This window comes from Zalophus californianus, chromosome 1 (assembly GCF_009762305.2).
Source record: "Zalophus californianus isolate mZalCal1 chromosome 1, mZalCal1.pri.v2, whole genome shotgun sequence".
NCBI classification, from domain to species: Eukaryota; Metazoa; Chordata; class Mammalia; order Carnivora; family Otariidae; genus Zalophus; species Zalophus californianus.
The window spans coordinates 112,192,025-112,207,845 of record NC_045595.1 but is presented as its reverse complement, the minus strand read 5'-3'; the positions used below and the strand labels follow the sequence as shown (position 1 = coordinate 112,207,845).

Here is a 15,821-nt window from a genome sequence, read left to right as displayed (position 1 = left end):
TCATTGAATTTCATACTAAATATTGGGGAATTTTATCATGTTTAAATTAACCTGACACTTCCATAGGTTTTCTTCATATCTACAGAAAAATTAAAAAATAAAGACAAGCCAAAAAAATATTTTTAATTACCTTAAATCCTACTGCCCAGGGACAATAGCCATTACTCAGGATATTTTTCAATGTAACTTTTGGTTCAACTACAACTTTAACTTTTGGTCAAACCTAAACTGGGATCAGATCTTTCACGCTGTTTAGAAGCCTCCATTTTTTCAGTTCCAAAATATATCACAAATATATTTCTGTTCTAATAAATACACTGTGTACATTAAAAAAGAAAAACAGATCATGCTATAATTCTCTTAGTTGTGAATGAAAACCAGAATTCTCACTGCATAATGTCTTTTTGTTGCCATTAAATATTTCAACATTTGCAAAACTTGTTTTTATTACCATATAACTTAATTTAATTCTCAGGTCTTGGATTCTCTAAGGAATGTATTTTCTAGTTTTGCTAAATAAAATTCAAAGAAACCTTTTATAAAAATAGAACAAAATCTTAACTCTTATGGACAAGTCAAAAAATAACAGTTAACATTAAATAAACATTAATGAAAGAACTTTTGGAAGAGAGAGGATTATTTGTTGATTTGTTACCATCAACTCTTTGTAAATTTGGGGGAAGATGCTGTACTCACACACAAAAAGGGCTACTCTATTTAAACAGTTTTTTTTTTTATTATTATTATGAAAGAAAAAAGAAACCCCAGGGTCTAAAATGTAATGAGTGATCCTATTAGTTCCACCAGACTAAAATCATACAGTCTACGTATGTGGTCTTTTCAGCCACATCTGTCATGAACCATTTTTACATCACAAAATGCAAAATACTGAGCACTGATTTACTAGATGAGACCTGGGAAAGAATACATCGTTTGATTTCCTCCCTAAAAGAAAAATTGGCTCATAAGAAGATAGGTGACAGTTCTTTGCAGAGCATACTCAGAACTTACCCATTTCAGAATCAAATCATAATAATCTGGGCAACAAAGAGAAAACCATAATGAAATAGAGGATGAAATAAAATGAAAAGCAAAAATCTCAATCATGACTTTCTTAAAATTCAAATATTTTGCTTGGCTAGGAAACATGCATTATTTATTAAAAATTATACTATGTGTAAATGTATAAAAGTGCTCACCACATAGTAGATGCTCAATAAATGGCACTCTTATTAATTTTAAGTACTTCATGAAACACATTTTTATTAAGCATTTTATATACTGATCTGATATTCCTCCTTTCAAAAGCTTTCAGCTACACTAAAATGGCATTTTTACTTACTATAAAATGTACTGTATAGAAGAGTTTTGAATTCATTATTTCTTTGACTTATCTGAAATCTGCATTAATCACTTTTTGGTAAACTTCTTTACATAGTGTTATTTTACCCTTGTCAAAAAAAAAAAAATCCAAACACCAGACTTATAATTTCTCTTATAGGAAAAGGTTACCCATCATCCCAAATTTTTTAATGGCTTAAATTAAGAAATATTAAAGGGTGATTAATAAAAAAGCTCATTATATAATTCTGCTTTAGATAAATTATTTACAATGATTCTAAAACCACTGAAAAAAACCCCAGCACACTCGATATATAAACAAACATCCAAATCTTATACACTTGTCAGTCTTTCAATAATGAAGTCTGGGGAAAAATAAATTCACAGACACCCAAGTGAATTGGCAACTGTAAGTGACAGAAGCCCTTCTAAATCCTCTGTTTACACTGGGGATTAGTGGAGTAGATTTTGAGTTGCAAACTGAACAGTCCATGGTCAAGGGAACCTGCTCCCTGTCAGCCCGCAGGGCATAAGGACAAAGCATGGTCCTGGTAGGAAGTGACCCATAAACGTATTCCTACCCAGGATTTATACAAAGCCAGTCTGCCTCACAGAAACTCCATATGACCATTAACTGGCCTGCATGGCCTGCCAGGAGGCCTAATTACAGGTCTACAGAGCCCAATAACAAAAGCTGAAGGGCTTTAGCCTAGGGATGATCTGCTTTATACTGACTTGAGAGAGTCCATATAGAGGACCCCAAAGAAAGAGGTTTAGCTTTAAAATTCTCCCCAGAGATCCAGCATTGTACTCAAGTCTAGAAAGCCCACATGCAACATACTTCAGCTAGGCTTAAACATACCACCCTCTCAAAATTAACATTCAACTACTGTCTGCTTAACATCTGCTCAAACATGGCAAGTTGCTGTGATATTGTTAAGACTCTAGCTGATAGCTTTCTTCTTACTAAATATTATTAAGGATAAATAATAGTCATTCAAATATAAATGTGTAACTGATGCTAAACAAGTAATATACTTTTTAAACGCAATTTACTTAATGATTCTCTTTAGAAAGCACTACTTTTTGAATTAACACAGAGCCAAAAACCATTTTCATTGCTGGAAATTGGAAGTTAAATTAACATTATCAATTTGATTTCACATAAAAGCTATTAAATTTTAGGTACAATTTCTAAAATTTGCAGAAACCATGTTTGGTGAAAAGGTTTAACCAATGCTCAAGTCAATTAAACTAATTAAAGTTTTATTCATTTGTTTCTTTTAAAAAGCACTATTCTTAATTCTTGATAACTTCTGTTTATGTATGCTGGTAGGAGGGGAATGTTTTGCTCAATGTCTCTTCCTTAATTACCTCATCACTATGGTGATGCCATAAAAAACCATTCCTACTCGCTAACAATTATAGAACACTTGGTTACATGTTAGGTGCTGATCTAAACACTGTTACATTAATTTATTTAGTTCTCATAAAAACTCTAAAGGTACCTAATTTCCCATTTCATAAATGAAATAACTGAAGTTCAGCAGGCTTTAACATCTCTCTCCCATGGTTTTGTGAGTAAATAATGGAGCTGGGAATGGCACCCAGGCCATCTGACTTGAGAATTTCACCACCATACTATATTGCCTTTGATATCAATTGCTAACATTTACTGAATACTTACTATGTACCAGGTACTGTTCTAAGTGTTTTACAAATGTTAACTCATTTAAACTCTGTAACAACCAACCCATTAGTTATGTACTATTAATATCTCAATTTTATAGTTGAAGAACTAAAAGAGACTACTTACAAAGTTAGCTAGGGAGGCTGAGTATGAATCTAGACTGCCAACCTACTATCAAAAAGAAGCCTACAACGGGGAAAAAAGAAGTCTGAAACTACTTATTTTATGAAATGGAAATTAACTTTTCAATCACTTGCTCGATTTTTTAGGTCTGCCCCACATGAAAAGCTTTTCTCACAATAATCAGCCTATTTCTTGGAGCCACAGATCAGTGATCAGAAACCTATAGAGCAAAATCTCTGTTGGCTTTAAATCAGGGTAGCAGAATGGTTTTCTATGCTCCCCAGAAACAGTTCAACATTATCGTGGCAATGTCCTTTGTAATTCTCAGAATCACAAATATTTACAGTTAGATGGACTTTAGAAAAGTACTGAGACTTCTAAGATCGTATGGCTATGAAAAGAAAGGGTTAGGAATAGGTTTCCACGTACGTAATGGGTAACTAAGAGAATAAAATCTAAATTTAACATGCAGCAAAAGAATTGGGATGGAATGAGGCACTTATGGCTTATTCCTAAGCATAGCTCCTTGCCTGGACATAGTGTGAATGTGTGTGTAACTCATCGGTGTTTCACAATACTTACCCAGCTTCTATCTCAGCAAGGGTAACTGAAATGTTAAGTCCCTAATGAGGCTGAAGATCAAAAAACTGTTGACCATAAAATGTTACCAGGATTTTTCAAAATTATCAGAAATTTTGCTATTATGAACACTCTAATAGTTAAGGAAAAAACATTTTTTTTTTCTGGCTCAAGCTTTAATAATTTTTTATTATCAATCAGAAAAACTCATTTCAGAATCAAAGGCTTGCTTGAGGATAGAAATTATTTTATTGTAAGGTAACTATAGCACTATACCTAACAAAACAAAGTATGTATTTGGTAATATTTTCTATCATCCTTCTTTCTGCCCAACATAACTCAGGGATTTAAACTATGGATAGAAATAGCTCAGGAGTCAGAAATCATGGGATTTGGGTCCTGGTTCTGTCACTTACTAGCTATGTGGCCTTTTACAAACCACTTATGCTTTCAGGATATTTGTAAAATGGAGTTAATTAGCTACCCATGCTGTGATGTGAGTCAAATGATAAAAGATTAATGAATGTACTTTAAAAACTATAAAGCAAAACAAAAAGGTTGTAGACATTATTTAGAAAATGAAATATTATACAAAAATTTTATGATAAAGGTTATTTACCATTCATGCACTAAACAAAATTTCTATTTTTTCTTATAACATTAGAAATAGAATTTTAAAGGTTACATGTGTCAATAATTCTATTAAAAGTAAAATATTAAAAAGATTTTAGAGAAAAATGTGTTTTAAAACCATGTTGTAAGAAGGGTCATCTCTTCATACTGATGAAAAATATTTACATTTTAGAAAAATCTCTCCTCTAAATTCTTCTTCAAACCTACGCATACATATGGCATAAGATTATACTGTGTTTTTGTACAAAACCCCAATGTTTGGACTGCTGCTAACAAGTCAAACAAACAACAGTGAAAACAAGAGTGATGGAGACAAGTCTTTTAAGAAAACTTACTAACTTCCTTCTTCCTCCTGTGTGATATTCATGTTTCATTATGTTTTCTGTTATGCACTACCTTAAAGTTTAAGATTAAAAAGTCAGATTATTGGCCAATATCTTCTACTTTAGAAGCCAGAGAATTTTTTTGTGTATCTATTTTAAATGAATCAGTGGTTAAAATGAGCATACCACCATTTAAAAGGTTTAATTTTCAGTTATGTCCAGATTGTTTCTTCACAATGACTTGTTCAGCAAAGATTAATACCTGGATTCTTATTTGGCATAGTACCACTCTCTATAGATGCTGTTAAAACTCCTGGGAAAGACTTAGAAGTTTTAGTTCTGGTTCCTGGCCATCATGTTTATTATTTCATTGGGAAAATAAGTCCAACACTCATGAAATAATTAAATATTAGTATCAGCTATATGTGAGTAAATATCAGCATAAATGGTATGTGCAGACAAGGACAGAAAGAACTCAAAAAAGAAGAGAAAAGATTATGTGCTGGAATGGTCACGAAAATCCTGTGGAAATATTATTTGAGATTTGTTTTGAAGTGTTTAGAGGTGGGAAGAGGGAGGAAGAAGTCATTTCTAGAAGAGAAAAAGTCATGAGCAAAGATCCATAGGTAGAAAAGAACAAGTAACTCAAAGAATAATGAGAAGCTCAGAAATGAATTCTAAAAAATGCAGAAGAATGAGTAACTCAAAGAATAATGAGAAGTTCAGAAATGAATTCTAATAAATATAGAAAAATCTGTGGATCCACCATACAGAACATTGGAACCTTAAGCACAGAAGTGCAAAATTAATTTTGTAAGAAATGAGGGCCAGTGACTAATTTTGAGCCAAAGTAGTAGCATGACCAAATGGTGGCTGAGAAAGAACCATCTAGCAGTGGTTATCACAAAAAGCAATATGGAAATTAACATTTTCTGGTGGCTACCATTCACCAGGCTCTGGGCTAGACATTTCACATATTATACTTATCTTCACAAAAATCCTATAAAGTAGTTATAATCTTGCCCCTTTTCAAATGAGTAAATTATGGTACAGAGAAGTTCCCAAAGCTAAATACTTTCAAATAGGTAATTTAAATGTGTGATGTGGTTTAGCTGAAATAGTAGGGGACTATCCTCCTACACTGCTGATGAAAATGTAATATCGCTCAGACACTGGAAAAGTTTGGTGAATTACCAAATGACCGCACAATTACACTTCTAGGTATATACCACCCAAAATTACAAAATAGGTACCCAAACAGTACACGTATATGCCTGTTGATAGCAACACTTACTCGCAACAGTGAGAAGGTGGAAGTAACCCAAATTTCCATCAATATATGCATGGATAAATAAATGGTGTACATACAGACAACGGAATATTATTCAGCCATAAAAAGAAATAAAATACTGATATATGCTACAATGTGGCTGTACCTCCAAAACATTATGCTAAGTACAGAAGCCAGACACACAAGGTCACACATTGTGTGATTCCATTATATATATCCATGATAGATAAATCCACAGAAACAGAGGACAGACTGGTGGTTGCAGGGGGTCCAAGGAGTGGAGATAAACTGCTTCTCAGGTAAGAGGTTTTACTTTGGAGTGATGGAAATGTTTTGGAAAGTTATACAGCACCGTGAATGTATTTAATGCCACTGGTTTGTTCACTTTAAACAATTACGATTAATTTTATATCATGTGAATTTCACCTCAACAAATTACTTTTTAAAAAATAGAGAACTATAGTAAACTAGAAAATATATACATTTGTCATGTTCCATTTTTTAAAAATACTCTGTTTTGGCTAACCAATAAACATCAAGGTCACAAAGAGTAGGTAGTATAAGTAGGCTTAGAATCCTTCCACTTTTCACTACCATCTCCAGAGAAGAGAACTGAAGCAAGAGACCAATTAGGAAGTCACAGATTAACCTTTGGGTGAAATGTTTGGCATCTAGACTAAGGAGATGGCAGTGGGAAAGATAATAAAGGGCTAAATATAAAAAATACTTCAAAATAAGATCATTTATTCTAGGTGAATCATTGCCTCTTAAGAAGTCAAAGATAAAATTTCAAAGTTTTGCATCTTAATAAATGGGAGAATGGTAAAAGCATTTTTAAAACGGAAAGGAAAAGAAAGCATGGCACAAAGGGTTAATAGGATTTACTCAATATCATAGGGTAAGCCATTAGCTGAGGTTACAACTTAAAGATTCTGTCTTACAAATTTATACAATTCTGCAACCTTCTGTGTCCTGTTGCCATTTGAAAACAACAGAAAAGCAATCTTAGATATAACCTTAACTTCACATCACCTTTGAATTAAAAGTTAAACAAGAGACATGAAATTCGGTTTCAATTGTAATTTAGTAATGAACATGAAAAAAGATTCTATCTAAATCTGAAGATTGAGCATAACAAAGTATAAATACGTAAATTTAATGTATAAAAAATATGATCGTAACAAATACAATAAAATCTATGACTTCAAATTCATGTTTAGTATAATATGCATGATACCCTACAATTACATTTTGCTTAATGTTATTTCACTCACACATGTGTTTTGAAATCATACCACTAATAATTGTTGCCAAATGTTCTAAATATATTTTAATTCCAAACCAATAACATTATTAACATTCACTCATAAATCAATAACAATGCAATGGTTACATATAAAACTTTCTTCTGGGACCTGAAGTTAGAATAAAGGACTAAGTAGCTTCAGGATTTTTTTATATAGAAACCCTATCTACCAGATTATAGTAACTATAAAGCTGAAATAAATCCTGTCTCAAGAATCTTTACAGCCTTAAGTCTTTCCTTGTACTCAATTTTAAGGCCCAAAGTCAAGGATGTTTTCCCTGAGAACCCAAGTAAACTTCCTCCAATGTGACAAAATGGGTGCTACCAGACCTTCCTATACAGGTACCTCAATCATAGGAGTAGGCTAGACTTTAATAGCAAGACTTCCAGACTAAGCTCAAGTTCGTTTTATTCCCCCTTCCTTTATTTATTTGTTTTTAATAATACCATGAACACCTTGTATTCTTCACTGAAAGAGATCCAGAACTTTGAGAATAAGTTCTGTATTTGCTTATATCCCACTTCCCTATCCATCCACCTACTTCTCTCCAAGTCCACACGTTCTCATTAAAAGCAGTACTGGATGTTTTCCAAAGGGGTGTAAATATGTTATGTCATATTATAAAGCAATATATTCATGGAATTGGCATCAAAAGTGAAGTCTTGGTAAAAATGTTTAATACTGGAAATGTAAAGTAGTGCAGTCCTTTTGCAAAACAATTTAGCAAAAATGCATAAAAAGTCACTCTAAATATTAATAACCTCTAACCTCATAAATTCATTTCTATAATCAATTCCAAGAAAATAATCTAAAATATAAAAAACATAATTTGTAACAGGATATATATCACAGTGTAACTGATAAGAGGGAAATGCTGGGGACAACATGTTAAATAAAGAAGAAAATTATTAAGTAAATAATGCTACATGTAGCTAAGGTCTGTCCTTTGCTTATCCAGCTAACGTAAGTTTTCTAATTTGTAAAATTGTCATAATATTTTGAATGCATCTCAAATTCACAGAACCTAGCTCTTTATCCATAACAGAATTTAGATAGTTAAATTAAATTATGAGGGGTGACAGCTGGGACCGATATAAGCAAGTTATATACTATGAGGTTTGGAGTGTCAGATCTGTTTTATAATGTGCTTCAAAATCATATTAAAAGATAAAGATAACTGTATAAAACTATGAAATGAAATTCTTTATGGTTATAATAATGGAAACAAATATTTCCTGAACTAAGCACCATAAAAATTTTCTTTAAGAGTTTGTCCATACTCAAATTATGAACTGGAAATAATTTTTCAAAGCAAAATGCTACTAAAGAATCAATGTACATTATGTAAATGACAGAGAATCATATTAACTAGTTTATCTTACAGTATATTTGAGTCAAAATATGAAAAACCTGACAGCAAGCAAAACTGTAATACTATGTAGAAATTGTAATTTCTACATAATTAAAGATAAAATGAGTAAAAGTAATACATAAAATATAATGATTTTTAAAGAAATATGGACTGGTATAGAGACTCACAGTCAAAATATTTATCAATTTTTAATCCCTTTATTTTCTATTAGTGATTTAGGAAGCTAGTATATCATTTACACTGGTGCTCCCAATCTTTAAACTGTGGAGACTCGGTAGGAGTTAATCCAAGAAATCCTTGAATCAATATGCACATATGTATTTTCTCAATCAATGAACACTAAAAATATAACTACTATCATCTGGTAGTCCGAAATTACTTTTGATGTTAAAATAGAATTCTCACTTTCCAATTGGAAATTATGGACTCTTTACAGATCTTTAAAAAGCAAATAATTTTAAGAAATATGTACTACTTTGGCATTATTATTCTAACCCTCCCTCATGCTTAACCTTAACAACTTATTTTAAAAAGTTACATACATTTTGAAGAGCACATTGAGATTTAAAGTAAAATATCAGTACTTAGAAAAGATAACACTGATCTTTCACGTTTTTTGAAAAGGTAAAATATTTAATGTCTACATAAATCTAGGCATTATATGTAAAATCAAAGTCACTGCATTACTGTATCATTGAAAAACAAAACATACGGTATTTTAAGGTTAGATAGTACCCAGAACAGTCCAATGAGTTAGTCCAATGCAATTGGAGAAATTACTATAGTACATTTACCTTGTTTCCTTTAGAACAATGAAAACGTGATTTAAACTCACACTTTATACAAAAGTTAAGCCAAAATAGATCATATATGGTCTTAAATGCAAAAGTATAAAACTTTTAGAAGAAAATATAGGAGGAGATTTTCATGATGTGATGTGGGGTTAGGCAAAGAATTCTTAAATATGCCACCAAAAGCAAAGTCAATAAATTGGACTTTATCAAAACTGAAACTAAAATTGAAGCCAATTTTATAAATAAAAAGGTAAAGAATGACTTTTTAGCATTATACTGTAGCAATAAATATTTCCTATAAAATATGGCCATACATATAACCTAAATTTCATAAATTTGTGAAGATATATGAAAATAGGTGTTTTTTTCCTTTGACTCACCTGTAAGCATGTTAAGATTTATTTAGTACTTTTTCATTTAAATAAATTATGCACTTACCAGCAGCTTCAAGAACCAGCTGTAGTCTGGCTTTGGCCTGTTCAGCTGGTGGCTAAAAATCAACCATAAAGAACATTTACAGGTCAGTTTTAATATAGAGAGCTTTAAATTAATGTATTATTATGCAAATATCAGAAAATTTAGAGGACTTTATCTTATCAAGCTTAATATCCATCCACATCTTAACAAAATTCCATCAACAAAATTCCAACAACAGCTCTACTAATCCTCTCACCACAGTAATCAAATCACACTTTTCATTAATATGATGCAAGAATGAATTTCTTTCATTTTTTTACTGGAAAAAGTTTTGTTTACTATCCAACATCAATCAGCAATAGCCTAAATCAGCACCTAAATCAGTATCAATCAGCAATAGCCTAAAAACTGTAATTTAATAATGAGGCAAAACCCACATTGTTAATATATTTAACAACATATTATCAAGTTCTGTTGTTTTTTTTTGCATTTGGAAAGGTGTAAAGTTATCTATTAGAATTTAAGCAGCAATTTGATGTCCAATACTTCAGGCAAGTCGTATCCTAAAACCAAATATTTTTTGCTTTCCTAACTATTTGCAAGGGGCTTTTTGCTTTCCTAACTATTTGCAAGGGGCAACTGTGATGAAGATAGGACACAATTAGAGTTACGTGCTTTCAATTCCTATTAACAGTCCTAAAATTGTTTTCTCAAAGGACCTTGATTCAATACACTTGATAGTGCTGAAATTAAACTACTTTCCTACCAGTGACCTTATTCTGAGATTTTTGGATAATGTATTGATGGTATCCAAGCCATAAGCCACAACAATGGATTGTATCAAAGTTACGGATTTTTATGAAAGATTTGTTAAAAACTCTTTTTAACACTTAAGACTATACTTCACTATACATTTATAAAAATGTCAGCAAGTGACTAAATAGGCTCACGTTTCAATATGATACCATCATATGAGAATTAACATTTTATAAGATATATTTTAATATTTCTCTGTGAAAAAATGGTTTGAATGAAAGAAATAATTGGATATAGAAAGAAGATGTACAAGAAAGGTTTAAGAATTTGAGTGGTGCTTCTGAATAAACTGTAAGAAAAAGGATGGAAGAGTAGTAGTTAAGACAGGAAGAAAGACAGGGAGCGTCTCTCCTATCCTAGAACAAGGGTTAACAAACCATGGCCCTAGACTGGTGACCTGGTTTTGTAAATACGTTTTATTGGAACAGCCATCCCCATTTGTTTACGTACTGTCTGTGGGTGCTTTGTGCTCAGTCCAACCACAGCAGAGTCAATTTTTTTGTAGCAGGAAACTTCTGGCCAGCAAAGCCTAAAATATTTACTATCTGGACCTTTCAGGAAACATTTGCAGATCTTGCCACAGAAGACAGAGAGACTCGGAAGAATTTGAAACAGTGGTGTGAGGAGAGGAGATCTGCCTATTATAGTGATACACTTGAGGATGAACTGAAAGAAATGTGACTGGAGCAATTAAAGCAATTAAAGAATTCCAGGTGAGAGATGATGAGGGCCTGAGGTGGAGTAGTGGTGGTAAGGTTGGACAGGAAGAACTAGATTTGAGAAATAACTACTTTGTAACATGAAAGGGCTGACTGACAGAAGGAGGAGCTGACAAACTTAAAAATAGTACTTTATATTATGTTTATAGAGAAAATGTACACAAGTGAGCTTTATAAAGTTATAAAGTACTGAAAATATGTAACCTCAAGTTAAGATATCACAGCAAAATATCAATAGAAGACTGTGACATCTACTGAATACAACCTCTCTAAGAGTTATAAACTTAACTGCCTATGGGGGCCAAGCAGTAATATAAACATTTATGATGATAAAAGGCAAATGACATTTGGCCTCAGTGTCAGGGAGCACAGTGAGGGTGCAGAACAGTGAACACGTGGCCTAGGTCAAGGGAGCAGCTGAGACTCAGCACCAACTCACCGTTGTCATACAGAAATGCAAACTCAGGGTTATGACATTTCTTGATTTTTCATGAGACTTTAAGTTTCCATAAAGACCAATACTGCGTGGGACAAACAGTACTTCTAAGAGCCAGGTTCAATCCCCAAACAGACAATTTGTGACCTCTGCCAATTACTTAACACACACAGTAGAAACGTGATACTTTGTGCAATATTACATCACTAGAATGGCATGAAGGAAATGATATTCTGACTAGCAGGTCCCAAACAAGCTAAGAATTATGAAGCATACATTTCAGAGTGTCCTAGGAAGTCCTTTGATAGAAAAATGTTAAGATACTTTACTGGTTAGGATATTTCACTGGCAAAGTTTCATGCATTTCATTAGGAAGATTATTTTAACAATTAAATATTTAAGACATAGAAAAATACGCAGGATGATGAGTATCCACATCCAAAAAACAACAACAACCCCCCCCTCAAACCCAAACAGTATTGTTAAAGTCTCCTACCCTACAAAATCCTCCTCCGTGGCAGGTCCTACCCTCCTCCATTTATAACCACTGTCTTGAAAATATGGTAATTCCCATTCCTAAAGAAAGATGACTGGTGTTTCTGATAAAAACACCTGTTAAGACATATTTATGGGTTCATTAATTTCTCTAACAGTCTATAATATAGGATTCATATTCAAAGATAAAGAAAACCAGAGCAGTTTAGTAACTTGCCTCTACTAGTAAATGACTGAAAATAAAGACCTTCTGACTCCAAATTTCAGGATCCTTCTAGCTAAATCACTAGGACAGTCATGAAGTCAAAGCAATTAATTCCATAGATAAAAAAGCATAAGGATGAGTTTTTAATTCTGTTCAAAAGAAAAATCTGTCCAAAATAATACATTTATCCTAGTAGATGAAATATGATGACATTCTAAATACATGTGCCTATACAAATGTAACTTGCTAAATTTTAGCAATACAGGGGAGAACTTCAACCATGGGGAAAAATACATGGTTGGACTTGACAGACTTTTAAAATCTGTATTTTATAAATATTGTTACTTATAAATATTTAAGTCATTTTTCAAGCATTTTTCTTGGATTGGGTATCAAATGTAAATGTTCTCTCACTTTTTGTTCATTTGTAAATATCTTTCTTTTACCTTTACTAGTGAAAAAGTTGAATGGATATGGGATTGCAGTCTCTTACTATCACTCACCTGCCTCTCAGATTCTTTCCAAGGGCTCCCCTACACTGATGGAACCTTGAGTTTGTCCCAGAAGAAGGACAGCATCACAACAGGTCTCACGGCTGAGAACCTCCAGGTGCCATCTACCTATCTGCATCGGCAGCTGCTTGGTTCCAAAATAGAAGAGTTGGGAGTTGGGAGCAGGAAAGAGGCAGTCTGATTTCTGTTGCCATCATTCTATTTGCTATCTATAGCTACTTTTTAAGAAAAGATTAAAGAGAAAGAAGAAACAGGATACAGAGCTAAAAGAACGATTTATACTAATCCATTTTTACTTACGTATCACCATACTAACTGGCTTAGAATGAAATTACCTTTAAGGGCTCAAGTGCCAAAATTTCTAATGCTTTAGCTATTTTAATGTGTATTACACTTCAGGGATTAGTATGAATTCCACCTAAAATTGGTAAATGGTAATAATGTTATTTAGAACCAGAAATTAAACCTTATTCAATAAATAAGAATATAATACCAAATAGAAATGCATGTAATACAATTTCTTAATATAAGAACTGTAAAATGAGGACATATTTAAGAATACAATGTCATAATTATATTGTGTGAAGCAAACTTATGGATAAAAAATTATATTCCATTAAAAAATAATTTTCCCGGGCGCCTGGGTGGCTCAGTTGGTTAGGCGACTGCCTTCGGCTCAGGACATGATCCTGGGGTCCCGGGATCGAGTCCCGCATCGTGCTCCCTGCTCAGCAGGGAGTCTGCTTCTCCCTCTGACCCTCTTCCCTCTCGTGCTCTCTCTCATTCTCTCTCTCTCTCTCTCAAATAAATAAATAAAATCTTTAAAAAAAAAAAATAATTTTCCTTACATCAAAATTAGTAGTACATAATTAAACAAATATCACCAAAACTGAATTATAGAGACTATACTGTTGTCCCCTCAAAAAAATTTAGCATTAACATTAAACAGAACAGTAAGAACAGTATGAACTTATACTAGAAGTCTTTAAAGGCTATATTAAAGTTAAAACATTATTATGTTATATGGTATGATATCCAAAAAAGTAAATTAGTAGATAATGTATCATAATTTTAACTCACTTAAAGAAAACTGTACTTCTGCTAGAAATTCTTATCATATAGGGCTTAAAATTTCTATATTAAAGTTAAAACATTATTATGTTATATGGTATGATATCCAAAAAAGTAAATTAGTAGATAATGTATCATAATTTTAACTCACTTAAAGAAAACTGTACTTCTGCTAGAAATTCTTATCATATAGGGCTTAAAATTTCTAAATTAATAGTGGTCTTCTGGGTGGGGGAGAAGGGATTGGTAGTCTTTCTATTGCCATGGGTTTTCCAGAGCTGCTCTGCTCCCTTCCCTCTCCTTGGTAGCCAGTATACTTACTTAACTCCATTTGTAAGCCCTAGTGTTATAGAAGAGTAAGAAGAAACAAATGCTCCTAAGATGAAACTAAAATATGTCAGTCTTCTAATGGCTTGTGGAGGTGACTATCTTCAATGTCGAGACTTGTTCCCTTAACTTCGGATTTACTCTTACTTGTTCAATCCCCCAAGTTCTTTATAAATAGACAGCGTGTCTAGAATTTCAAGAGTGCCAAAGCTAACATTCAAAACCAGCACAATCTTTGGAGCCACAACTACATACATGAAAAACAAGAAGTAGAAAAGCAAGCCTATCCTTATACAAACCAGTTTATACACTAAACTATTTAAACTCTTTGTTCACCCTTCTCATTTCCATTCATGTTCAGCTAGGTCCCTGAAGCCCTGGCCACCACTGTGGAAATCCTGGGAGTTGGTGAAACAAGAGCCATTTCAGCTGCCAACAACACTTTTGGGGGTTGTTAAGAACAGGGAAGTAGGAAGTCTGAAAAAAAAGACTTGTGGCTGAGCTAGAAGAGCCCTCCAACTTGGAAAATAAATTAAATTAGCAACATTATGCAAAATCAAAATTAAGATTGGATTAAATAGTTTTCAGCTATCTCTCTCAATTTCAAATAATCATACACTCTTTTTATACAAAAAATGTATATAGAGAGAATCCTGGAAAGATGGTAAATATATGCTTAATTTTTTAAGAAACTATCAAACTGTTTCCAAAGTAGTTTTATATTCCCACAAGCAGTGTATAAGAGTTTCAGTTGCTCCACATCCTAGTCATGACTTAGTATAATCAGCCTTCTTAATTTAAAATTCTAAAGTGGTTTTAAGCTCATTGTGGTTTTAATCAATGTTTCCCTAATGATTAACGGTGGTAACCACCTTTTCATGTGCTCCTTATCGGTAATTTTCTTTGGAAAACCGGATGTTCAAATTTTTTTGCCAGATTTTCATTGGATTGTTTTCTTTTTTATTTTAATTAATTAATTTTCTCCAAGATTTTATTAAAATTCAAGTTAGTTAGCATACAGTGTAGTATTAGTTTCAGGAGTAGAATCTATTGATTCATCACCTACATATAACATCCAGTGCTCATCACAAGTGCCCTCCTTAATGCCCATCACCCATTTAGCCCATCCCCTCATCCACCTCCCTCCAGCAACCCTGTTTGTTCTCTAGAGTTAAGTCTTTTCCGGTTTGCCTCTCTGTTTTTATCTTATTTTATTTTTACTTCCCTTCCTCTCCCCTATGTTCATCTGTTTTGTTTCTTAAATTCTACATATGAGTGAAATCATATGGCATATGTCTTTCTCTGACTTATTTCACTTAGCATAATACACTCTCTTTCATCCACATCATTACAAATGGCAAGATTTCATT

At 32.8% G+C, this 15,821-nt stretch overlaps 1 protein-coding gene across 1 annotated transcript in view; it reads right to left on the bottom strand.

The window, feature by feature from the left end:
• Positions 1 to 15,821, bottom strand: part of RSRC1 (arginine and serine rich coiled-coil 1) — a 300,250-nt gene that overhangs the window by 38,103 nt on the left and 246,326 nt on the right. Inside the window, exon 7 of the mRNA XM_027585584.2 lies at positions 9,892 to 9,943. Coding sequence (XP_027441385.1) covers positions 9,892 to 9,943 — 52 coding nt within the window. The remainder of the gene's footprint in view (positions 1 to 9,891; positions 9,944 to 15,821) is intronic.